The sequence below is a fragment of the Triticum aestivum genome, chromosome 1D (genome assembly GCF_018294505.1).
Source record: "Triticum aestivum cultivar Chinese Spring chromosome 1D, IWGSC CS RefSeq v2.1, whole genome shotgun sequence".
NCBI classification, from domain to species: domain Eukaryota; kingdom Viridiplantae; phylum Streptophyta; class Magnoliopsida; order Poales; family Poaceae; genus Triticum; species Triticum aestivum.
In genome coordinates, this window is record NC_057796.1 from 434,574,218 (window position 1) to 434,599,357 (window position 25,140).

The following is a 25,140-nucleotide window of genomic DNA, read 5'->3' on the forward strand; positions in this document are numbered from 1 at the left end:
AGTGTCACTAGTATGCCTCTACTTGACTAGCTCGTTGAATCAAAGATGGTTAAGTTTCCTAGCCATAGACATGAGTTGTCATTTGATTAACGGGATCACATCATTAGAGAATGATGTGATTGACTTGACCCATTCCGTTAGCTTAGCATTCGATCATTTAGTATATTGCTATTGCTTTCTTCATGACTTATAAATGTTCCTATGACTATGAGATTATGCAACTCCCGAATACCTGAGGAACACTTTGTGTGCTACCAAATGTCACAACGTAACTGGGTGATTATAAAGGTGCTCTATAGGTGTCTCCGATGGTACTTGTTGAGTTGGCAAAGATCAAGATTAGGATTTGTCACTCCAATTGTCGGAGAGGTATCTCTGGGCCCTCTCGGTAATGCACATCACTATAAGCCTTGCAAGCAATGCAACTAATGAGTTAGTTGCGGGATGATGTATTACGGAACGAGTAAAGAGACTTGCCGGTAACGAGATTGAACTAGGTATTGAGATACCGTCGGTCGAATCTCGGGCAAGTAACATACCGATGACAAAGGGAACAACGTATGTTGTTATGCGGTTTGACCGATAAAGATCTTCGTAGAATATGTAGGAGCCAATATGAGCATCCAGGTTCCGCTATTGGTTATTGACCGGAGACGTGTCTCGGTCATGTCTACATAGTTCTCGAACCCGTAGGGTCCGCACGCTTAACGTTCGGTGATGATCGGTATTATGAGTTTATCTGTTTTGATGTACCGAAGATAGTTCGGAGTCCCGGATATGATCACGGACATGACGAGGAGTCTCGAAATGGTCGAGACATAAAGATCGATATATTGGATGACTATGTTTGGACTTCGGAAGGGTTCCGGGTAAGTTCGGACAAATACCGGGGTACCGGGGGGTTACCGGAACCCCCCCCCCCCGGGGGAGTGTAATGGGCCTATTGGGCCCTAGTGGAGAAGAGGAGGGGCGGCCAGGGTAGGCCGCGCGCCCCCTCCCCCTCTAGTTCGAATTGGACAAGGAGGGGGGCGGCGCCCCCCCTTTTTCCTTCCCCCTCTCTCCACCTTCCTTCCCTCCTACTCCTACTCTTGGAAGGGTTGGAGTCCTACTCCCAGTGGGAGTAGGACTCCCCATGGGGCGCGCCTAGGAGGGCCGTCCCCTCCTCCACTCCTTTATATACGGGGGAGGGGGCACCCCATAGACACACGAGTTGATCAGTTGATCTTTTAGCCGTGTGCGATGCCCCCTCCACCATAATCCACCTCGGTCATATCGTAGCGGTGCTTAGGCGAAGCCCTGCGTCGGTAGCATCATCATCACCGTCATCACGCCGTCGTGCTGACGGAACTCTCCCTCGAAGCTCTGCTGGATCATGAGTTCGAGGGACGTCATCGAGCTGAACGTGTGCTGAACTCGAAGGTGCCGTGCGTTCCGTACTTGGATCGGTCGGATCGTGAAGATGTACGACTACATCAACCGCGTTGCCATAACGCTTCCGCTTTCGGTCTACGAGGGTACATGGACAACACTCTTCCCTCTCGTTGCTATGCATCACCATGATCTTGCGTGTGCGTAGGATTTTTTTTGAAATTACTACGTTCCCCAACAGTGGTATCAGAGCCAGGTTTATGCGTAGATGTTATATGCACGAGTAGAACACAAGTGAGTTGTGGGCGATACAAGTCATAGCATGCCACACTTTGATTCGGCGGTATTGTTGGATGAAGCAGCCCGGACTGACATTACGCGTATGCTTACACGAGACTGGTTCTACCGACGTGCTTCGCACACAGGTGGCTGGCGGGTGTCAGTTTCTCCAACTTTAGTTGAATCGAGTGTGGCTACGCCCGGTCCTTGTGAAGGTTAAAACAACACATACTTGACGAAATATCGTCGTGGTTTTGATGCATAGGTAAGAACTGTTCTTGCTCAGCCCGTAGCAGCCACGTAAAACTTGCAACAACAAAGTAGAGGACATCTAACTTGTTTTTGCAGGGCATGCTGTGATGCGATATGGTCAAGACATGATGCTAAATTTTATTGTATGAGATGATCATGTTTTGTAACCGAGTTATCAGCAACTGGCAGGAGTCATATGGTTGTCGCTTTATTGTATGAAATGCAATCGCCATGTAATTGCTTTACTTTATCAGTAAGCGGTAGCGATAGTCGTAGAAGCAATAGTTGGCGAGACGACAACGATGCTACGATGGAGATCAAGGTGTTGCGCCGGCGACAATGGTGATCATGACGGTGCTTTGGAGATGGAGATCAAAGGCACAAGATGATGATGGCCATATCATATCACTTATATTGATTGCATGTGATGTTTATCTTTTATGCATCTTATTTTGCTTAGATCGACGGTAGCATTATAAGATGATCTCTCACTAAATTTCAAGGTATAAGTGTTCTCCCTAAGTATGCACCGTTGCGAAAGTTCGTCGTGCCGAGACACCACGTGATGATCGGGTGTGATAAGCTCTACGTTCACATACAACGGGTGCGAGCCAGTTTTGCACACGCGGAATACTTGGGTTAAACTTGACGAGCCTAGCATATGCAGATATGGCCTCGGAACACTGAGACCGAAAGGTCGAGCGTGAATCATATAGTTGATATGATCAACATAGTGATGTTCACCATTGAAAACTACTCCATCTCACGTGATGATCGGACATGGTTTAGTTGATTTGGATCACGTGATCACTTAGATGATTAGAGGGATGTCTATCTAAGTGGGAGTTCTTAAGTAATATGATTAATTGAACTTTAATTTATCATGAACTTAGTACCTGATAGTATTTTGCATGTCTATATTGTTGTAGATAGATGGCCTGTGCTGTTGTTCCGTTGAATTTTAATGCGTTCCTTGAGAAAGCAAAGTTGAAAGATGATGGTAGCAATTACACAGACTGGGTCCGTAACTTGAGGATTATCCTCATTGTTGCACAGAAGAATTACGTCCTGGAAGCACCGTTGGGTGCCAAACCCGCTGCAGGAGCAACGCCAGATGTTATGAACGTCTAGCAGAGCAAAGCTGATGACTACTCGATAGTTCAGTGTGCCATGCTTTACGGCTTAGAACCGGGACTTCAACGACGTTTTGAATGTCATGGAGCATATGAGATGTTCCAGGAGTTGAAGTTAATATTTCAAGCAAATGCCCAGATTGAGAGATATGAAGTCTCCAATAAGTTCTACAGTTGCAAGATGGAGGAGAATTTTTCTGTCAATGAACATATACTTAAAATGTCTGGGTATAACAATCACTTGATTCAACTGGGAGTTAATCTTCCGGATGATAGTGTCATTGACAGAATTCTTCAATCACTGCCACCAAGCTACAAGAGCTTCGTGATGAACTATAATATGAAAGGGATGGATAAGACAATTCCCGAGCTGTTCGCGATGCTAAAGGCTGCGGAGGTAGAAATCAAGAAGGAGCATCAAGTGTTGATGGTCAACAAGACCACTAGTTTCAAGAAAAAGGGTAAAGGGAAGAAGGGGAACTTCAAGAAGAACGGCAAACAAGTTGCTGCTCAAGTGAAGAAGCCCAAGTCTGGACCTAAGCCTGAGACTGAGTGCTTCTACTGCAAAGGGACTGGTCACTGGAAGCGGAACTGCCCCAAGTATTTGGCAGATAAGAAGGATGGCAAGGTGAACAAAGGTATATGTGATATACATGTTATTGATGTGTACCTTACTAATGCTCGCAGTAGTGCCTGGGTATTTGATACTGGTTCTGTTGCTAATATTTGCAACTCGAAACAGGGACTACGGATTAAGCAAAGATTGGCTAAGGACGAGGTGACGATGCGCGTGGGAAATGGTTCCAAAGTCGATGTGATCGCGGTCGGCACGCTACCTCTACATCTACCTTCGGGATTAGTTTTAGACCTGAATAACTGTTATTTGGTGCCAGTGTTAAGCATGAACATTATATCTGGATCTTGTTTGATGTGAGACGGTTATTCATTTAAATCAGAGAATAATGGTTGTTCTATTTATATGAGTAATATCTTTTATGGTCATGCACCCTTGAAGAGTGGTCTATTCTTTTTGAATCTCAATAGTAGTGATACACATATTCATAATATTGAAGCCAAAAGATGCAGAGTTGATAATGATAGTGCATGTGTGAATACATAGACAAACAGAGTGTCACTAGTATGCCTCTACTTGACTAGCTCGTTGAATCAAAGATGGTTAAGTTTCCTAGCCATAGACATGAATTGTCATTTGATTAACGGGATCACATCATTAGAGAATGATGTGATTGACTTGACCCATTCCGTTAGCTTAGCATTCGATCGTTTAGTATATTGCTATTGCTTTCTTCATGACTTATAAATGTTCCTATGACTATGAGATTATGCAACTCCCGAATACCGGAGGAACACTTTGTGTGCTACCAAACGTCACAACGTTACTGGGTGATTATAAACATGCTCTACAGGTGTCTCCGATGGTACTTGTTGAGTTGGCATAGATCAAGATTAGGATTTGTCACTCTGATTGTCAGAGAGGTATCTCTGGGCCCTCTCGGTAATGCACATCACTATAAGCCTTGCAAGCGATGCAACTAATGAGTTAGTTGCGGGATGATGTATTACAGAACGAGTAAAGAGACTTGCCGGTAACGAGATTGAACTAGGTATTGAGATATCGTCGATCGAATCTCGGGCAAGTAACATACCGATGACAAAGGGAACAACATATGTTGTTATGCGGTTTGAACGATAAAGATCTTCGTAGAATATGTAGGAGCCAATATGAGCATCCAGGTTCCGCTATTGTTTATTGACCGGAGACGTGTCTCGGTCATGTCTACATAGTTCTCAAACCCGTAGGGTCCGCACACTTAACGTTCGGTGACGATCGGTATTATGAGTTTATGTGTTTTGATGTACCGAAGATAGTTCGGAGTCCCGGATATGATCACGGACATGACGAGGAGTCTCGAAATGGTCGAGACATAAAGATCGATATACTGGATGACTATGTTTGGACTTCGGAAGGGTTCCGGGTAAGTTCGGACAAATACCGGAGTACCGGGGGGTTACCGGAACCCCCCCCCCCCCGAGTGTAATGGGCCTATTGGGCCCTAGTGGAGAAGAGGAATGGTGGCCAGGGCAGGCCGTGTGCCCCCTCCCTCTCTAATCCGAATTGGACAAGGAGGGGGGCGGCGCCCCCCCCCCCCTTTTTCCTACCCCTCTCTCCTCCTTCCTTCCCTCCTACTCCTACTCTTGTAAGGGTTGGAGTCCTACTCCCGATGGGAGTAGGACTCCCCTTGGGGCGCGCCTAGGAGGGCCGGCCCCTCCCCCTCCTCCACTCCTTTATATACGGGGGAGGGGGCACCCCATAGACACACAAGTTGATCAGTTGATCTTTTAGCCGTGTGCGGTGCCCCCTCCACCATAATCCACCTCGGTCATATCGTAGCGGTGCTTAGGCGAAGCCCTGCGTCGGTAGCATCATCATCACCGTCATCACGCCGTCGTGCTGACGGAACTCTCCCTCGAAGCTCTACCGGATCGTGAGTTTGAGGGACGTCATCGAGCTGAACGTGTGCTGAACTCGGAGGTGCCGTGCGTTCGGTACTTGGATCGGTCGGATCGTGAAGACATACGACTACATCAACCGCGTTGTCATAACGCTTCCGCTTTCGGTCTACGAGGGTACGTGGACAACACTCTTCCCTCTTGTTGCTATGCATCACCATGATCTTGCGTGTGCATAGGAATTTTTTTGAAATTACTACGTTCCCCAACACATATCACATCACAACATGCCCTGCAAAAACAAGTTAGACGTCCTCTACTTTGTTGTTGCAAGTTTTACGTGGCTGCTACGGGCTTTAGCAAGAACCGTTCTTACCTACGCATCAAAACCACAACGATTTTTTGTCAAGTGTGTTGTTTTAACCTTCAACAAGGACCGGGTGTAGTCACACTCGATTCAACTAAAGTTGGAGAAACAGACACCCACTAGCCACCTATGTGCGAAGCACGTCGGTAGAACCAGTCTCGCGTAAGCGTATGCGTAATGTCGGTCTGAGCTGCTTCATCCAACAATACCGTCGAATCAAAGTATGACATGCTGGTAAGCAGTATGACTATTATCGCCCAGAATTCTTTGTGTTCTAATCGTGCATATAACATCTACTCATAGACCTAGCTCGGATGCCACTGTTGGGGAACGCAGTATTTCAAAAAAATTCCTATGATCATGCAAGATCTATCTAGGAAATGTATAGCAACAAGAGGGAGAGTGTCTCCACGTACCCTCGTAGACCGAAACCGGAAGCGTTTAGTAACGCGGTTGATGTAGTCGAACATCTTCGCAATCCAACCGATCAAGTACCGAACGCACGGCACCTCCGCGATCTACACACGTACAGCTCGATGACGTCCCTCAAACTCATGATCCAGCTGAGGCCGAGGGAGAGTTTCATCAGCACGATGGCGTGGTGACGGTGATGATGAAGTTACCGGCGCAGGGCTTCGCCTAAGCACTACGACGATATGACGGAGGTGTGTTTCTGTGGAGGGTGCACCGCACACGGCTAAGAGAAACTTTGGTGTGCCTTTGGGGTGCCCCCCTCCCACGTATATAAAGGGGGAGGGAGGAGGAGGCCGGCCAAGGGGAGGAGGCGCGCCAAGCGGGGGGGCAATCCTACTCCTAGTAGGATTCGGCCCCCCTTTCCTATTCCAACAAGGAGAAGGGGGAAGAAGAGGGAGGAGAGAAGGAAAGGGGGGCCAGCCCCCCTAGTCCAATTTGGTTTGGGCTAGGGGGGCGTGCGCCACCTCTTGGCCTTCCTCCTTGTTGGGGAACGTACTAATTTCAAAATTTTCTACGCACACGCAAGATCATGGTGATGCATAGCAACGAGAGGGGAGAGTGTTGTCCACGTACCCTCGTAGACCGAAAGCGGAAGCGTTATGACAACGCGGTTGATGTAGTCGTACATCTTCACGATCGACCGATCCTAGTACCGAACATACGGCACCTCCGCGATCTGCACACGTTCAGCTCGATGACGTCCCACAAACTCATGATCCAGTAGAGCTTCGAGGGAGAGCTTCGTCAGCACGACGGCGTGATGACGGTGATGATGAAGCTACCGGCGCAGGGCTTCGCCTAAGTACCACGACGATATGACCGAGGTGGATTATGGTGGAGGGGGCCACCGCACACGGCTAAGATATCAATGATCAACTTGTGTGTCTATGGGGTGCCCCCCTCTCCCGTATATAAAGGAGTGGAGGAGGAGGAGGAGGCCGGCCTCCTAGGCGCACCCCAAGGGGAGTCCTACTCTCACCGGGAGTAGGATTCCCCCCTTTCCCTAGTTGGATTAGGAGAGAAGGAAGGGGGAGGAAGGAGAAAGGAAAGGGGGGCCGGCCTCCTCCCAATTCGGATTGGGATTGGGGGGAGGGCGCCCCCTCCTTTGCTCCCTTCTCCTCTCTCCCACTAGGGCCCAATAAGGCCCATATACCTCCCGGGGGGTTCCGGTAACCTCCCGGTACTCCGGTATATTCCCGATCTCACCCGGAACCATTCCGATGTCCAAATATAGTCGTCCAATATATAGATCTTTATGTCTCGACCATTTCGAGACTCCTCGTCATGTCCATGATCATATCCAGGACTCCGAACTACCTTCGGTACATCAAAACACATAAACTTATAATACCGATCGTCACCGAACTTTAAGCGTGCGGACCCTACGGGTTCGAGAACTATGTAGACATGACCGAGATGCATCTCCGGTCAATAACCAATAGCGGAACCTTGATCCTCATATTGGTTCCTACATATTCTACGAAGATCTTTATCGGTCAAACCACATAACAACATATGTTGTTCCCTTTGTCAACGGTATGTTACTTGCCCGAGATTCGGTCGTCGGTATCTCAATACCTAGTTCAATCTCGTTACCGGCAAGTCTCTTTACTTGTTCCGTAATGCATCATCCCACAACTAACTCATTAGTTACATTGCTTGCAAGGCTTATAATGATGTGCATTACCGAGAGGGCCCAGAGATACCTCTCCGACAATCGGAGTGACAAATCCTAATCTTGATCTATGCCAACTCAACAAGTACCATCGGAGACACCTGTAGAGCACCTTTATAATCACCCAGTTACGTTGTGATGTTTGGTAGCACACAAAGTGTTCCTCCGGTATTCGGGAGTTGCATAATCTCATAGTCATAGGAACATGTATAAGTCATGAAGAAAGCAATAGCAATATACTAAACGATCAAATGCTAAGCTAACGGAATGGGTCAAGTCAATCACATCATTCTCTAATGATGTGATCCCGTTAATCAAATGACAACTCATGTCTATGGTTAGGAAACATAACCATCTTTGATTCAACGAGCTAGTCAAGTAGAGGCATACTAGTGACACTCTGTTTGTCTATGTATTCACACATGTACTAAGTTTCCGGTTAATACAATTCTAGCATGAATAATAAATATTTATCATGATATAAGTAAATATAAATAACAACTTTATTATTGCCTCTAGGGCATATTTCCTTCACTCTTCTCTTCCACTACTAGGCCCATGAGGCCCAATAACCCCCCGGGGGTTCCGGTAACCTCTCGGTACTCCGGAAAATACCCGATACACCTCGAAACTATTCCGGTGTCCGAATATAACCTTCCAATATATCAATCTTCATGTCTCGACCATTTTGAGACTCCTCGTCATGTCCGTGATCTCATCCGGGACTCCGAACTACCTTCAGTACTTCAAAACTCATAATACCGATCGTCATCGAACGTTAAGCGTGCGGACCCTACGGGTTCGAGAACTATGTAGACATGACCGAGACTCATCTTCGGTCAGTAACCAATAGCGGAACCTGGATGCTCATATTGGCTCCCACATATTCTACGAAGATCTTTATCGGTCAAACCGCATAACAACATACGTTGTTCCCTTTGTCATCGGTATGTTACTTGCCCGAGATTCGATCGTCGGTATCTCAATACCTAGTTCAATCTCGTTACCGGCAAGTCTCTTTACTCGTTCCGTAATGCATCATCCTGCAACTAACTCATTTGTCACATTTCTTGCAAGGCTTATAGTGATGTGCATTACCGAGAGGGCCCAGAGATACCTCTCCGACAATCGGAGTGACAAATCCTAATCTCGATCTATGCCAACTCAACAAACACCATTGGAGACACCTGTAGAACATCTTTATAATCACCCAGTTACGTTGTGACGTTTGATAGCACACTAAGTGTTCCTCCGGTATTCGGGAGTTGCATAATCTCATAGTCATAGGAAGATGTATAAGTCATGAAGAAAGCAATAGCAACAAACTAAACGATCATCGTGCTAAGCTAACGGATGGGTCATGTCAATCACATCATTCTCTAATGATATGATCCCGTTAATCAAATGACAACTCATGTCTATGGCTCGGAAACTTATCCATCTTTGATTAGCAAGCTAGTCAAGTAGAGGCATACTAGTGACACTATGTTTGTCTATGTATTCACACATGTACTAAGTTTCCGGTTAATACAATTCTAGCATGAATAATAAACATTTATCATGATATAAGAAAATGTAAATAACAACTTTATTATTGCCTATAGGGCATATTTCCTTCAAGGAACGGCGGCGGCGGTTGTGGGCGGGTGTGGCCAGAGGCGTGGGGAGGCCTTGCTTTTATAGCCGCGCGCCGTGTGTACGCGTGGCGGGAGGGGAGGCGTCGCCGCGCCGCCCGTTAGGAATCAATGGCAAGGCTAACCGGCGGCAGCCTTGCCACTGATTCCCCGCAGGAAACCTAGGCGTTGTGAGGACGACGAGGCGAGTGTCGCTGACTCGGCGGGCCCGCAACTCTTTCACGCCAAAACCGCTCGCCCCGGCGCCCCCCAGCGCGCCGGGTTCGGCCTGGGTCCGCCGGCGCCAGTTTCGGCCCAAACCGGCGAAAAACAGGCTCCTGGGGACGCGATTGGGCCGATTTTTGGGCGTCCGCGCAGAAAAATCACCTGGGGGGCTTGTTGGGGGCACGGCTGGAGATGCTCTCAGCACGAGCACCCGACGAGCTGCAGACCTGGCTCTTTCTCTCTCACTCTTTTTCTTTTAACTTTTACTAGGTACTATTCCCTCTGAAAAATTTTGTAACACGTTTTAGATCACTACTCTAAACCGCCTTATATTAGTTTCCAATGATAGTACTCGTCAGTGCGTTGCCGCGTGGTATAAATATTGATCCCTGATTTTTGCCAGAAAAATGTGCATTCAACTAAACTTGTCATCCTTGTGTCACTAAAATTGCCATTGAAAATATTCGATTTGCCATGGTCAAATCTTGAATGTTTGGGATTTATCATTTTTATAAATATTTAGTACCTTAGTCCATAATTTACCTTTTGTATTATATAATTGTATAAATAAATATTGATCAAATTCTGCCCATGATTTTATTTTGCAACCATTTATTGACTTACCAAAAAATAATAGTTTATTTGGTAAGTCAATAAAAGATGGGACAATTAAGGCATTTCTAAAGAATGATCATCAGGTAAAAATGATATGTTAGACAAAGCACTCCATCTTTTGGAAAAAGGAACTCTATTCTTTTTTCAAGTAGTATATGTAGAGATATTTTGAGCACAACTCTATCTCTCTTTGTGTTTTTTTAGTTGACTCTCTTCGTGGGTTAGGTTGGGCCGTTGCGGTTTCCCAGGGACAGAGACTATACCGAGAAAGAGGCTGCTCACTTGGGCCGCCCAGCCCAGCTCGAGATTCCGATTTGTGGGCAGTTTGATCCAATTTTTTAGTTTATCCGCTAAAATAATCAATTCATTCAAACATCCTATGTGGACCAAAAAATATCTAATTCTAAAAAGAACTATACCAATAACTATCTCACTGCTTTTGGAGATGCCCTCTAAAAAAAAACTCTAACAATAACTATCTCACAACTAGGGCATCTCCGACCACAAACCTCGAAATTGGGCCCCCATTTGTCCGTAAACAACAAGTGTCGATCCCCATTTGTCTGCTCCTTGTTGAAGCACTAGATTGATATAGATTGAACGTAGAAATTAATAGTTCAAATTTAAAAGTATATATTACTGAACCATAAATATTATTCAAGGTAGATGGTTCTCTAACATGAATCCACACTTGCTCCACGATCATTGAAAAATTGTACATGTGCATGTTACTCTCGAAGTTTGTCAATGCATCTATAGGAAATTGACAATATTTTATGCCTCTTGTTTTGGAGGCGGACATGTACTCTACACTTCTCAAAATCATGAGTATTGTAAACAACATAGCCCTCATCATTCACAATCATGATGTATAAGAACACACAATATGTTACGATAATTCAACCCGGAGCTCGGGCTCAGATGAGCCCAGTGAACAGTACCTCAATTTAACATAGAAAAAAATGTTCAAAAAAATCCAAATTTTTTTGTGGTGCAAGATGCTCCTGTGCGTGAACTTCGTGCAAAATTTTGTAAAGTTTGGACATTTGAGGAGCTTGTGGCAAAAAAGACAAAATCAGGCATGAACAGTGCAATTTTCAAAAGTTTCTCGGACATCCGAAATTTGTCTTCTTTGTCACGAGCTCCTCGAATGTCCAAACTTCACAAAATTTTGTACGGAGTTCACGCACATGAGCATCTTGCACCACAAAAAATGGACTTTTTTTATTTTTTATATTTTAAATCACAGTATTGTTCATGCCCGGGCTCATTTGAGCCCGGGCACCGAATCGCCGCTCTCAATATGTTAACACTTTTCACATTGTCACGTAATCCCACATATTTGTATGTTCATGAAAAATAGCCCAACGTGCTTTAAGCACTCCAAATACCCTCTCCACAGCCTTCATAGCACCTTCTTGCATTTGGACTAAAAATTCTTTTGCTACCTTGGTGCTTGGAGATAGGCTTCACAATTGTCATCAATTAAGGATAAATTTCATCGGCAAGGTAGTACCCTATGGCGTAGTTGCATGCTGGAGTATCCCCATCACAGAGTCTTTAACACATCGGAGATTGCTGAAGCACATTGATGTTTTTGTGAGATCCTGGCATTGCCAGAGAAAGAGTGTCAAATTCATAGGTCTTTTGATGCCAATGTTTCAAGTATGATAACAGACTATTTGGTGTGACCTTGGTTGCCCTGCAAAAACAACTGGACAGTTCTTACATGGCGAATGGATGCAATCAATTGAATCAAGCATATTGGCAAAGCATGTTGCTTCTCCAATTGACAAAAGCTTTTCTATCTCCTCAACATTTGGTTCTCTCAAGTACCCCGGTCCAAATACCCCTTTTTTTCCGGGTGCCCGGGGTTGCGGCTATGCAACGGCCATTTTCCCCATGGGGGTAAATACCCCCTTCTTCTTCCTCCTAACCCTAATATGTGCCCAAGCTTTGTTCCACCATTTCCTAGCATCAAAAAGCTTGAGATCTTCTTCCCCAACCACCCAAACTCCACAATACTTTTGTGATAGGAGGACCCGATCTACACTTCCACCCGTTTTGCGTTCCCCGGCTTCTACATCAACATCAACTTGTTACTCTTGGTGTTTGGGCACCTAGATAGAAGAGGTCACCGCGGGAGTCGCAATCCATTGTGGTGAAGTTTCGTGGTGGTGTTGAGAGCCTCCAATTAAGTTATGGAGAGAGCCCCAACCTTGTTTGTTTAAAGGTCTCAGTTGTCGCTTTCAAGGGCACCGCTAGTGGATTCAGGACACCTTGTATTGTGCGTGGGCGTGAGGAGAATAAGGTGGTCATAGGGACGTTTGGGGAGCATTGTGCCTCCATACCTCTCCAACGGAGATGTACCTCCCCAAAAGGATGGAACTTAGGCAACACACTCTTGTCTCCATCGAGTTCACGTGCGGTTATTTAGGTCATTTACTTTGTGCTTGTAATTACCTTCTTGTTGTTGTAGTTGTTGTTGTTGAGCTTGTTCACCTAGTTATATATCTAGACAACATTATTATTTTGTTGAGCCTAAAGTTTGTCAAAAGAGTTAAAATTTTGTTAGTGACCTATTCAACCCCCGCCCCTAGTCGACTATACAGATCCTTCAGAGTTCAGACTTTTTAATTGATGTTTGACGGGAACTCCCAATGGTTTAGGTTTGTGTAAGCGTTTAGGAATATTTTAGCAGCATCATAGGAAAAAAATGAAAGGGAGAGTTGTGGTGAATTCGGTTATCATGATATGAACATGCTCCCTTTAATTATTATTTTTGAATTTTTGCTTCCTTAAATTTGAACTTGCCTATCATGGTGTTTATTGTCCTTTCGTGCTTTGCTTCGACATTGCTATGCAGAGTTGATGCTTATGTATCTTAATGTGACTCATGTTTGTAAGATGGGTAGATTGTCCGATAACCACATAACACCGTGTTTTTTTATGACATACTCTTGTTGCGTTGATTATTTTATTACTCCCGTAGCAAAAGATAATTAGAGGTTGTTTGGATTGAAGCCCCCGTCCGCCCAGCCAATATTTTGGCATTGACCAAGAATGCGCAACTCGTTTGGATGAGCTCCAATCTTTTGGCTCGCCAGCGCACCCCACCTTTCCCTCTTCTGTTTCTGCGCCAACGCATTGGCAAAACTGGGGCGGCCGAATCGGCCGCCAACATTTTGGCGTGCCCACAATGCCCACGATTTGGCGTGGCGCTCCTGGGCATAAACCAAACAGACCCTTATTGTTTATGACAAAAGAAAATACAGTTCTGGACCCAACGTGCACCGGTCATGTGTGTGGGGCAACGGGCGATAGATGAGTCTCATCGGTCAATGCCAGCAAACAGAAGTCTCGAGAGACGAGAGGACAGCGCCCATTTCAAAATTCAAAATTCGAACCACCACCACGCCCACCACAACGCCCGCACCTTATAAACCCCGCAATCCCCAATCCTCCGTCCACCATCCGCCGCCCCCTTCCTTCCGCCAATACAACAGAGAGATCGCACCACCGGGGAGAGAGAGAGAGAGAGACATGAGGAGCGGCGGCGACGTCAAGTCCTTCTTCCGGCAGCAGAAGGCCCACTCCGGCGCGGCGGCCACCAAGCCCACCGGCGGCGTCTCCAAGAAGGCGGCGCACCACCACCAGAAGCAAGCGGCGGCGCGCCCGACGCCAGGTACGCCGCCGTACGCCCAATCCCAACTCCGCCGATTCGTACGCCCGGCGCGGATCGACTGGTCGATCTGGTGTTTTTTTTATTTTCAACCTGTTGTTGCTTCTGCGGCAGATCACGGCGGCGGCGCCGACGCGGGGAGGGAGGACGCGGAGGACGCGGAGAGGAAGGCCAGGGAGTTCGACATGGACATGCGCTACGGGCCCTGCCTCGGCCTCACCCGCGCCCAGCGCTGGCAGCGCGCCGCCGCGCTGGGCCTCGCCCCGCCGCCGCACGCGCTCTGCTCCGACGACCAGCCGTGCATCTGGGAGGGCCGCGTCTAGACTAGAGCATCACCCCCAGGGCCCCGTCGAATCACCGATCCGCCACTCCTCGTGGTTCTGTCTACTGCTTCTTCTGTATCATTGTGGCCTCTTCAGTCTTCGTGTTGTCTTCAGTCTTCGTCTGTACGTTTGGGTGCGTGCTATGCCTTGTGATCCGATGAGATGCTGTATTAATCCCAGTTTAACCTTCGGTGCATCTGGTGTGTTGTGCCAATCTATATCCCACTACGATTGATTGTTTTGAGCATTATTAGTTGGGAATACATGCGGCATGTATATCTGATGATATTTCTGTCAACTTGTTGGATGAACTTTCTTTGGAACTTGTTGGATGAACTTTCTATGATCATCGGGAATGCTATTCAGCAAACATTTGCTGGGGGAGTGACATTTGCGAACGTTTTTCACGGCAATTATGTTGTACAGAGCATCGCAATTTCTTTAAGCAAACACAACAAATTTTTAAAGCAAATTCTTGCTTTGCCAGAAATCGTCAGAGTTTCTGACGTTTTTGCAGGAAAAAAGATTCGCAAATACGAACGTCCCCTCACTATAGGGGTCCATGATTATTGTCTTGAATGCATCCAGCGTAAGGAAGCTCGTCTCCAGGAATGCACGCCGATGACCCTGATTGAAAATTAGAATGAACGTTCTATTACTGCACTCTAGATCCAATACAAACGATTTCAAATCAAATCAGAAGAAAAATGCCGTTTTCTGTTAAGCTAATTGTTGTCAAATCAAATATATAAGACCTCATGTAGATTGTAACGGACAAAATAAATACATATTGAGATCTCAGGTTCAGCCTTCGTATAGGTCATGATAGTACCCACCAGCACACAAAGTTACAGCAGCTGCCCACATCTTAGCAGATCATAACATGAACGTGAAAAACTGCACATTCATAACTGTTACATCACCAAAGAAAAGAAAAGAAAAATCAACTTCTCCGGATTCTCTCGAGTTTCGCTGCCGAACCTTTGGCACACAAACAAACTCGCTCACAACCACATCCACCACCATGCGAACACTCATCACATAACAGATTTGACATGGTAGGTCTAAGGTATATCATTGGTCCACAGGCTGGCGAACTAGATGCCGAATATCAAGTCCATCACATTCGTTACAATAGATTTCGCTGGCGCGGCAACGCTGCCTGTTGTACGACGCCCTGCGTCTCTGATAACGTTTGTGGAAGACTTCGGATCATACGGGCGCGGCAAGGCTCCCAACTGGTTTGATGCACCTGTGCTGCTCTTCAGGACAAGTGATTTCGAAGGCAGTGAGACCATGAAGCCTCCTTGATTAATTCCAGCGAGCCTATCATCCAGCTGCTGCCGGTGCACTGGATCAATATGCTTTACTCCAATTATGACGCCACTGCATAGTTGGATACCATTCTTTTGAAGGGCTTTCCTTGCATCGTAAGAGTGCTGTGAAGACAATTGTCAGTTTAAGAGGGAAGGGCCAGAGGAATTGATTGTCGCACCATAATGCAGAAACCTATCATGTGATGCACGGGCATAGTGGAACTGAGATAAACATTTGTAAAGAAAAGAGCTAGGTTCCGGACATCACAAATCACTTTAAATAAATCTTATCCCAGCAATCACAGGCCAGAGAAACCTATAAAAATCCACATCATGCATGAATGCACAAAGACAGATTATCCAGACTAGAACATGTGTTGTTGAAAAGCATACTAAACAGGCCAAAACCAGCTTCACTGTGTGTTTCATGTTCAAAAGATAGCCAAATCATACACCACAGCATGTACACACGCATGGGGACCCAACTTGATGTGCACGTTGGTGTAGCTAAGAAATAGTGACACTTTCACGGAAACTGGAATAAAGAGAATGCAACCTTTAGGCTAAATCCATCTTAAAATAGGACGAAAAGGCATATCTGAGTGAAGCCATACAACATGTGAATTGAACAAGTAGACAATCATTAATTCCAAGATCATATAAGATGATGAATGGTGCCATGAAACCGAAACCGTTCAAGTATAAAGGAGCTTATACTCAAGTTTATGTCGAGTCACAGTTCATTAGGAACAAAGCAAATTAATACAACTGTTGGGAAAACATAAAAACAGGGGCACCGAAAGGTAGAACAGAAACCAGTAGCGACGGTAACTGAAGATATCGTTACCTGGTATAATATGTGGATCCAATTACCCTCTCTTGGGCCAGAGTGATGTCTCAATATAACACCACATTTTTCGAACTCTCGGAGAACGAGGTTGGTATCTCTAAGCGAGAATCTGTAGAAGGGAAAAATTAAACATCAATAAACCAATTCATCCTATATAAGGCACGCAACAAAAACGCTAAGTGACGGCTCCTGCTTTCTCGGGCAGGGTGTACAAACTTAACAAAAATGAAAGTGCACTAGCACTATAGAGTCCGGTATATCCAGTTGCTAGGACAAGCACTATGATCGATTTTGCTGTTGCTCATGGACATGGACAGGAGCAAGCACATGGCAGGGCCATGAACCTGCCATGAACCTACGCAAAGCAGCAAAATTTTCAGCTCCATGGCTACATGTCCAGCGGTCACCAAGATACTACTACTTGCAGAACTGAATCTACCATGCGCATGCCGCAGGCTACAGCTTCCTCAAAAGACAAGTAAAGAAGAGCATCATGGTTTCCTCACCCGAATACAGTGACCCACTCCTCGCCATCTGCCTTCCCTTCGCTGGCCGGAGCCGCGGGCTCCGTCCTGGCAGCCTCCGTCGCCGGGGTCACGGGCGACGGCGCCTCGGCGGCCCGGACGTGGCCGTCGGGGGAGGAGGAGTGCAGGGGCTGGAGGGCGGGGGCAGCGCGAGCAGCTCCTTGCGGGGCGGCTCGACGACCCCGTCCATGGGGGATCCGTGGGCGGAGGCCTTGCCGCGGGAGCGGTCCCATGAGGGCGAGCGGCTGCCTGCCCCGGCGCGGGGGGAGGGGGAGGAGGCGACGGGGAGGAGGTCGGAGGCGGTGGGGTCGGGCGAGAAGTCGGCGGCGGCGAAGCGGTCGTCGAGCGTGAAGAGGGGCGGGGGCGGCGGCGTGGCGGAGGGCGGGGCGGCGGCCGCGGGGGAGGCGAAGCGGGAGCCGCCGCCGCGGTGGGACGGGATGGGGGAGGCGAGGTCGCGGAAGAAGGGCGACTGGCGCGCCGCGCGGCCGCCCCGGCGCGCGGCGGCGGGGGTCCGGGAGGAGGAGGGGGACGGGGAGGAGGCCATGTGGGCGCGGCGCGGGCGGCGCGGGGGTTGAGGGTTTGGAGCTGGACTCGGACGGCCGGGCGGGCGGGCTGGGTGGGTGTCCGTTGCCGAGCGGGTCGATCGGGTGGATGCCTGCCCGCCCGTGGTGGCGGTATGCTTTTATTGGGCCGCGCCCGTCCCGTTGCTTGCGAGGCTGGCAAAGGGCGAGGTCCGGCCCGAACCCATCCGAGTTAATTTCGAGATCCTGCCAGAATACTTCATGCTCACGATTTTTTTTTCCTTTTTAGCTTCATGCTCACGACTTCTCTCGAAAAAAGGAAGAAAAAGAAAACTAGATGTTCACGAGGAAGGAAAGGAGAAGATCAAAGTTTACATACACATTTGGGGCGGAGAATGCAACACAAAACGGTCCAGGAATCCTGCCGTGTAGCGGAGATGCCACGAGTGCTTGAGAAGACAGGGCTACCATATTACCATGGAAGAGGATAAACACATGTTTGAGGTTTCCTCTTGGGCGCACACACACACACGCACACGGTGCAAGCGATCCATTACTTTTACTTGGGGGGAGAAGATAACCTACAGTTTGGGATTACAAATGCTTGTCCCGTGTCGCGGAAAGGGAACCAAAAAAACAAAAGCAAAGCTGTGTTGCACTATCATCATCATCATCATCATCATCAAGAGGTAACCGAAAAAGTATTCGCGGGCGGTGGCATTTTAAATCAAGCACTAGAGTCTGCAGAGCTGGGTCAGAAGAATCAAGCGATGCATGAGGAATGGGTACAGCGAAGGGGTCCTGGCCTTCAACTGCGAGACAACATAGTCTTCCAGGATGGGACTGTGGTGGATGTTCTGCAGTCAGATGAAGAGAAAAAACACAAAGTTAGCAGACTAGTTATCAGAAGCAATACCAAGATGCAACTTGCATCAACAACACTCTGGTCTTGTAGACTAACCATGTCCGAGATGCAGCTTACAGTAGGCGCAATTTCCCAGTAACTGAATCTATGTCTGCTTTCCTCCCTGCACCACAACAATATCATGCTGTATTATGCTCTGCCATTCTGCCAAATAGAAAAGTATTACCAGGCTTCACAGGATATCAGTTTGATAACTACTATCACTCTATCAGTAGCACATACTCTATAAAGAACCTGAGGACCATACTCTTGTAACAGAATCAGCACAAGGTGAGAAATTTTGGACTCGTGAAACAAAAATCTGAGTAGCTAAGAGAATAAAACAGCATACTTCTGATTGAGAAACTAACCTGGCCCTACTGCAAGAACTGTCTTAGACCCAGCCACTACCTACAAAGAGAATCAGAATTGGTAACGGTCACTTGATCAGGGTAAATGAGATTAGAATCAAGAATGATAGTTGGTAATGATCAGGGTAAATGGGACCACAATCATTTGATATATACAATAGATAACTGCCATTTTTTTACTTTAGTTAAGCAATAACGGCTACTCCATCTCAACTATTTATTTGTTACTTTAATACTTATGCTGTAGCATCTCTCATCTCAACTATTTATTTGTTTGGCGTTCAAAGAGAGATGCTACAGCATAAGTATTAAAAAGAATCAAATCTATGAATTTGAATCGTTGGCTATAACATAAGCATCAATATTAACACCCTGAAGGATAACTCTGGCTCAAAATTTGGTCAACAAAGTGCATTATGTCAGTAAGAAAGTTATCCTAATCACAATTATTCAAGGTTATTGAGATTCAGACATTCATTATCACTTTGATACGCTGAATGGTCAGAAGGACGTTTAGCAATTGGTCTCAAAGGGCTCTTTTTACAGGCAGTAGATAAGCAACTTGTCCTCCCAAAGAAACCCCAGCACAGATGAAATATATTCGTAGGCAAAAGCATAAACCAAACCTGTGTGCGGCCTGCATCTGCAACAATAAAAGTTGGGATACCTCGGTGTTCTGCAGTTTCCTTTATCCTGTTCCTGATAATACACAAGTGGGAAAAGAAAGTGCTACATCATAATCCAGCAAAATTTGTTCAAAGAAATATACACCCTGGAAGAGATATGGCGTACATTTCCTGTTGATTCTTGCATGTCAGAACAATCTTAGCTTGTCCAAACTGCTCCCATTGTCTCAAAAGAACCCGGTTGCTGCAAAGAGAGATATCAGATGAATGATTAATGATTCTGGACAAACAGCTCCTTGACACTGACACCTCTAATCTTGCCAGAGCTTTAGGAGTCTAGTGCAATTTGAACTTCATGACACTATGATAGTTCCTTGCTTTCATAAGAAAGTACTCAGTGATCTAAACGCTCTTATATTTCTTTAGGGAGGGAGTATATGACATAGTCCTGATAAAGAAGAGCACTAATTAAAGGCCATTCTATTGTGATTAATCAATCACTCCTCTTTTCAGTCCACTTAGACATCCTTTACTTAAGAAAAACTTTAACTTGTCTCTACTGCATCACTTGTTCTTAAAAAAGGCCCGCTTTCACTGAAAACATAACCAACAACAAAAGTGAGACTTTGTTTAAAGATTATGCTCTGGGGACACGTCTGATGGATGATAGAATACTTAGGCTAGCATTTATAACTCGAAATTAAATATAATAGCCACCCATGCAACATACTTCGGTTTACGAGCCTTTGATGCTAAATCAAGTGTGACACTGAATCCCGTGCAAAAATACAGACAACAAACTCGCATAGTACTAATATATGAATAAATTTCAACTTCATTCACTATGTACCAGAATTTCTAACAATGTGAAACCAACCCTACTTGTCCCTAGGCAGGCTAAAAGTCTGTGGGAAATATCTACATCCTTTAATTAGAACTACCTAATGAAGCAAGATGGCAAACTGCATTAGCACCTTGCCAACAGATCGGCGTACAAGCCAGTTGCTGCATCTGCAAAATAAATTGCAATGAATTAAAAGCATAACCGATGTACATTGGCTACAAATTGTACTGAGTAGTGAGTACACCAAAAAAATAACACAGCTATCTACAGAATTCTTTATTTACTTTAGTACACAGATGTCAAGAGAGGTCGGCGTAGACCGAATTTGACATGGGAGGAGTCCGTAAAGAGAGATCTGAAGGATTGGAGTATCACCAAAGAACTAGCTATGGACGGGGGTGCGTGGAAGCTTGCTATCCATGTGCCCGAACCATGAGTTGGTCGCGAGATCTTATGGGTTTCACCTCTAGCCTACCCCAACTTGTTTGGGACTAAAGGCTTTGTTGTTGTTGTACACAGACGGCTTAAACTAGAGTTGTTCTGGCTAGAAGTTGGTTGTTGCAGAATTGGACAAGCAATCAGTTTTATTTGAGCAAAGTACTACAGTCTTCTGGTTGGGATAAGTCAAGCAGAACAGATGTACCAAGATACAAATGCTCACACTAAGAGCCCAGGAAATGGAACTTACGGGCACATTGAGACGCTATTTTCCCAGCCCCCATCTTAAGATCCTGACGCACTACTAAAACCTGCAAACAGCAGTGTCGAAACTCAGTGCAAGTTCAGACATAAAATCATGGTATTCCAACAGAAAACCAAGAGTATTAGTAAACACAGCCTAAGTGATCAGTATTCTACACCCCTATAAATATGTCAAACGGCTACAAAGTCCTGTTTACATCCTCCTCCTCCTTACATTTGAATTTTTTGGCAAAAACCTATATCCTGTACTAGTCATTCATTGACTATAACTTCACAAACTTAAATGCACGAGGTGCTGTTCCCCCACAAACAACTCCCACTCCTGCCTGAGGCGAAGCTCAGCCGAGAGCCGAGGCAGAGCAAAGGGTGTGACATGGAGCATGACAATTATGTTTCAACATGATGAGATAATCTAGTTTGTTGATCGGTGGCAATGGGCAGGTGTTTAGCTAGTATATCCTCACCTATGAATTCATGTACAAAAATAACAGAACACATGAGAGCTGAGTGATAAGTCGTAACCCTTCAGGAGTCAATCAGTCAGATAACGAATTGTGGACTGTACAAAATCGTCTCGGATCAGCGGATGAGATAAAATCATTTCGCACCGACAGTATAACACGGCGCGATTCATCTTACCATCTTGAGCTCTTCGCCTGGTGCCGGGGCGGCGGAGGAACCGGCGGCCGCCCGCTTGGAGCCCCGTGGCGCCGGGGCAGACGGGAGGCTGAACCTCGGCCTCCAGGAGGAGGAGAGGTCGAGGAGGAGGCCGAGGAGGAACCCGATGGCCAGGCCCGGGAGGAAGTTGGCCGGGCGGATGCCCGCCGCGAGCCACGGCTCCTCGTCCTGCCAAGGGGGAAACAGAAAAGAGGGTTAGGGTTCAGGGGCGGAGTCGCGGGGGCTGGTGGCAGCATCAGCGGGGGCGGACGCCGGAGTCCGGTGGGTGCGTGGCGCTCACCTTCCTCTTGCCGCCGTGGTTGGGGTTTCGCCGCGGCGGAGCAGCCATGGATTGGACTTGGAGGAGGCAGAGCGGAGAGGCAGTGCTGTGTTGAACTGAAGTGTTTTCTTTAGGGGGTGTTGATAACGTCGTCGCGTTACTCGATACGTGGGCCAGCATTTTGCTATTTCGTAATAGGCCGGCCCATCCCACACGACGTGGGCGAGCGCCCAGTCCGCCTCCGCCTGCGAGACAGATTCAGTTTCGACCGATTCAGCTGTGGACTTGCTGTGCTGTCAAAACTGTTGTGCTGAGGAAACAGCTGTGGCGAAGGTTAGCAGTTTAGCAATGCAGCTGTGGAAACGACTGTGGGCTAGTGAAAAGCCTGAAATGCCCTTAGAGTACCGAGATCAGGGTAACTTGTTGATTATGTGTTAATATATTGTTTAAATGATATTTTGACTGACAGGGAATGATTTGTTCTATGGTAATGCATAAAGTATTTCATAATAATAATTCTCTTATTTTCTTGCTCATATATACATAGAATAATTGTAACGGCGGGGGCCCATGGTCAGCGACCCGGACCAGAAGAGAGTCGAACCAGCCGAGGTGAGACCGAGCCAGGAGGAGTAGTTGAGTCGTGTGGTTACTTAAGGGCAAGTGTGGCCAGTTGTAAGGCATGATATGACATAATTGAACCGAACGGAGAGAAGCTGACCTTCCTCACTAGTACAAAACAGGGCTTTCGTCACAGGGCAATATTCACATTAGTCCCGGTTCAGTCACGAACCGGGACTAATGTGAACATTGGTCCCGGTTCGTGCGGCTAAGGCATTAGTCCCGGTTCACCTGGGCCCTTTAGTCCCGGTTGGTGCCACGAACCGGGACTAAAGGGTGCGATGCCCATTAGTACCGGTTGGTGGCACCAACCGGGACTAAAGGACTAACCTTTAGTATCGGTTGGTGCCACCAACCGGTACTAATGGGCTTTGAGGCATTAGTACCGGTTCATGGCATGAACCGGTACTAAAGGGCCCAACAAACTCTCCCCCCGGTGGACCGCCTTTTCAGTTTTAGAAAAAACAAAAGAAAATGATGGAAATGTCAAAAAAATAAATAAAATAAGTTTCCCATGTGATATGTGGTCTAGTTGTTGGGAAAATTAACAAATATGAATTTCGACTTTATTTGCAAAATCTCTCTGGAATTTCTTAAAATGGGCATAACTTTTGCATACGAACTCGGATGAAAAAGTTTTTTATATGAAAAATCATCTACTCGAAAAGTTACATCTGAATTTAACGGGGGACCCCGTTAAACATTTTTAAAATCCTCAGAAACCTAACAGAAAAAAGATACGAGGCTTTTAAGATCTGAAGAGGCAAAAAAATTCAAAAAATTTCAAATTGTGGTCAAACTATGGTCAAACAATGGTCAAACTAATTATTCTAGAATATTAGTGCTACTAAATAATTATTTCAGTTTTTTTGAATTTTGGTCAAATCTGGTCAAACAGTGGTCAAACAATGGTCAAACTAATTATTCCAGAAATATTAGTGTTACTAAATAATTATTGTTTTTTAAAACAATAGTTTCAAACTCAAATAGTGAAATGTGTCACTTCATGCTCAAGCTAAATTCCTGAGGGTTAATAGAATTGACATCTTACTATTGTCAGGAAAACAACAAGTGCAGACTTGGAAACGAGGGAGAATAGAACCCGGAAGTTAAGCGTGCTCAGGCTGGAGTAGTGAGAGGATGGGTGACCGTCCGGGAAGTTAGATTATTTGGAATGATGAGGGGTGATTAGAGATTAGAGGATAAATTGAGCAGTGATGAGGGGTGGTGATTAGAGATTAGAGGTTAAAATAATTCAGAAATTTGAAAATAAAAAAAAATTCGCAAAATTTTTTTTTAAAAAAAATATCATAAAATTTCACCAACCGGGACTAAAGGTGGAGCTCCAGGCTGCGTCCACGTGGACGGCCTTTAGTTCCGGTTCGTGTAAGAACCGGGACTAAAGGGGGGAGGCATTAGTAACGACCCTTTAGTCCCGGTTCAAAAACCGGGACTAAAGGCCCTTACCAACCGGGACAAAAGCCCCCTTTTCTACTAGTGCCTCCTCCTTATTCCCTTCCTTCCATTCGTCTCACCTACCTCCCCTGCTCGCTCTTCCTCCTCAGATCCGTAGCCTAGATCAGCCCCCTTACATCTGGTATCAGAGGTCCAGCCCGTCGATCTGGAGACCGCCTACCCCAAGCCACGTTACCATACGAAGCAAGGGGCGGCGATGGAGGAGCAACTCGCGGCCCTCGCCAAGGCCGTCCACGACGGGCGGTTGGGCAACGAGGCCCGCCTCGACGCGATCTAGCAGTCGTTGGAGCTGTGGAGGCTTGCGGTCACTCATCTTCAACAACAAGTCGACGAGCTGCGCACGCTAGTGGGGCGCATCGCGCTACACCCGATCCTGGCGGCGCCTCCGGATCCGATCCCGGAGGGCGACGCGGTGGTGCGACCGGCCTCGGCGCCCGACACCGCCGAGCACCACGCGCCGTTAGGCCACGGCGAGATCGACACCACCGGGGGCGTGGCACACGGGGTGGTCACCACCCAGTTGCCGCCTCCGGTCAAGGGTAAGTCCTTGGCTGATTCCCATGCTCTAGTTGATGTTCGTGCATCTGATTCGCCCATACCGCATCAGATCGACCCGCCCACGCCACATTTCCCCAACTGGTCGTTGCCTAAACTTGATTTTCCGGCGTTTGACGGGGGAAATCCGCAATTCTGGAGAACCAGATGCGAGAAATACTTTGATGTGTATGGTGTGCAGCCAGATCTGTGGGTTCGCGTCGCTACCTTACACTTCACGGGTAGTGCGGCGCGCTGGCTGCAACTTCAGGAGTCTAGGAGTGGATCGATGCACTGGGACGAACTCTGTACAACCTTAGGCATGAAATTTGGGAGAGAGCAGTATCAGGTGCACCTTCGGCAGTTCCGCCTGCTGAAACAAACTGGCACAGTGCACGAGTACATGTTGCAATTTGAGGAAATCATGCATCACTTG

At 46.7% G+C, this 25,140-nt stretch overlaps 2 protein-coding genes across 3 annotated transcripts; one reads left to right on the plus strand and one right to left on the minus strand.

Annotated features, from left to right (window-relative positions):
- The first annotated feature begins 13,925 nt into the window (after nt 1–13,925).
- LOC123182664 (uncharacterized) lies at nt 13,926–14,801 on the plus strand. The gene is made up of 2 exons (XM_044595313.1): nt 13,926–14,158; nt 14,270–14,801. The coding sequence occupies exons 1-2, from the start codon at nt 14,017–14,019 to the stop codon at nt 14,476–14,478; spliced, it is 351 nt and encodes a 116-aa protein (XP_044451248.1). The 5' UTR covers nt 13,926–14,016; the 3' UTR covers nt 14,479–14,801.
- Nucleotides 14,802–15,223: 422 nt separating this feature from the next.
- On the minus strand, nt 15,224–22,215 carry LOC123182663 (probable peptidyl-tRNA hydrolase 2). 2 transcript variants are annotated; one of them, XM_044595312.1, is made up of 10 exons: nt 22,095–22,215; nt 21,776–21,982; nt 21,123–21,183; nt 20,565–20,601; nt 19,757–19,834; nt 19,591–19,663; nt 18,965–19,004; nt 18,672–18,717; nt 16,642–16,753; nt 15,224–15,917 (listed from the first exon to the last, which is right to left on the minus strand). In XM_044595312.1, exons 1-10 carry the CDS (start codon nt 22,140–22,142, stop codon nt 15,576–15,578), a joined length of 1,044 nt encoding a protein of 347 aa, XP_044451247.1. In that variant the 5' UTR covers nt 22,143–22,215; the 3' UTR covers nt 15,224–15,575. The 2 variants fall into 2 exon arrangements, with proteins under 2 accessions (XP_044451247.1, XP_044451246.1); XM_044595311.1 differs by lacking the exons at nt 15,224–15,917; nt 16,642–16,753 and adding an exon at nt 18,162–18,546 and having other exon boundaries at nt 18,651–18,717.
- Nucleotides 22,216–25,140: the final 2,925 nt, after the last annotated feature.

Excerpts from the sequence above, each read along its gene's own strand:
- LOC123182664 (XM_044595313.1), top strand. The coding sequence starts at position 14,017 with ATGAGGAGCGGCGGCGACGTCAAGTCCTTCTTCCGGCAGCAGAAGGCC. Across the intron at positions 14,159-14,269 it reads GGCGGCGCGCCCGACGCCAG|ATCACGGCGGCGGCGCCGAC; the intron begins GTACGCCGCCGT and ends CTTCTGCGGCAG.
- LOC123182663 (XM_044595312.1), bottom strand. The coding sequence starts at position 22,142 with ATGGCTGCTCCGCCGCGGCGAAACCCCAACCACGGCGGCAAGAGGAAG. Across the intron at positions 21,983-22,094 it reads ACCACGGCGGCAAGAGGAAG|GACGAGGAGCCGTGGCTCGC; the intron begins GTGAGCGCCACG and ends CCCCCTTGGCAG. Across the intron at positions 19,005-19,590 it reads CAGATGCAGGCCGCACACAG|GTAGTGGCTGGGTCTAAGAC; the intron begins GTTTGGTTTATG and ends TTCTCTTTGTAG.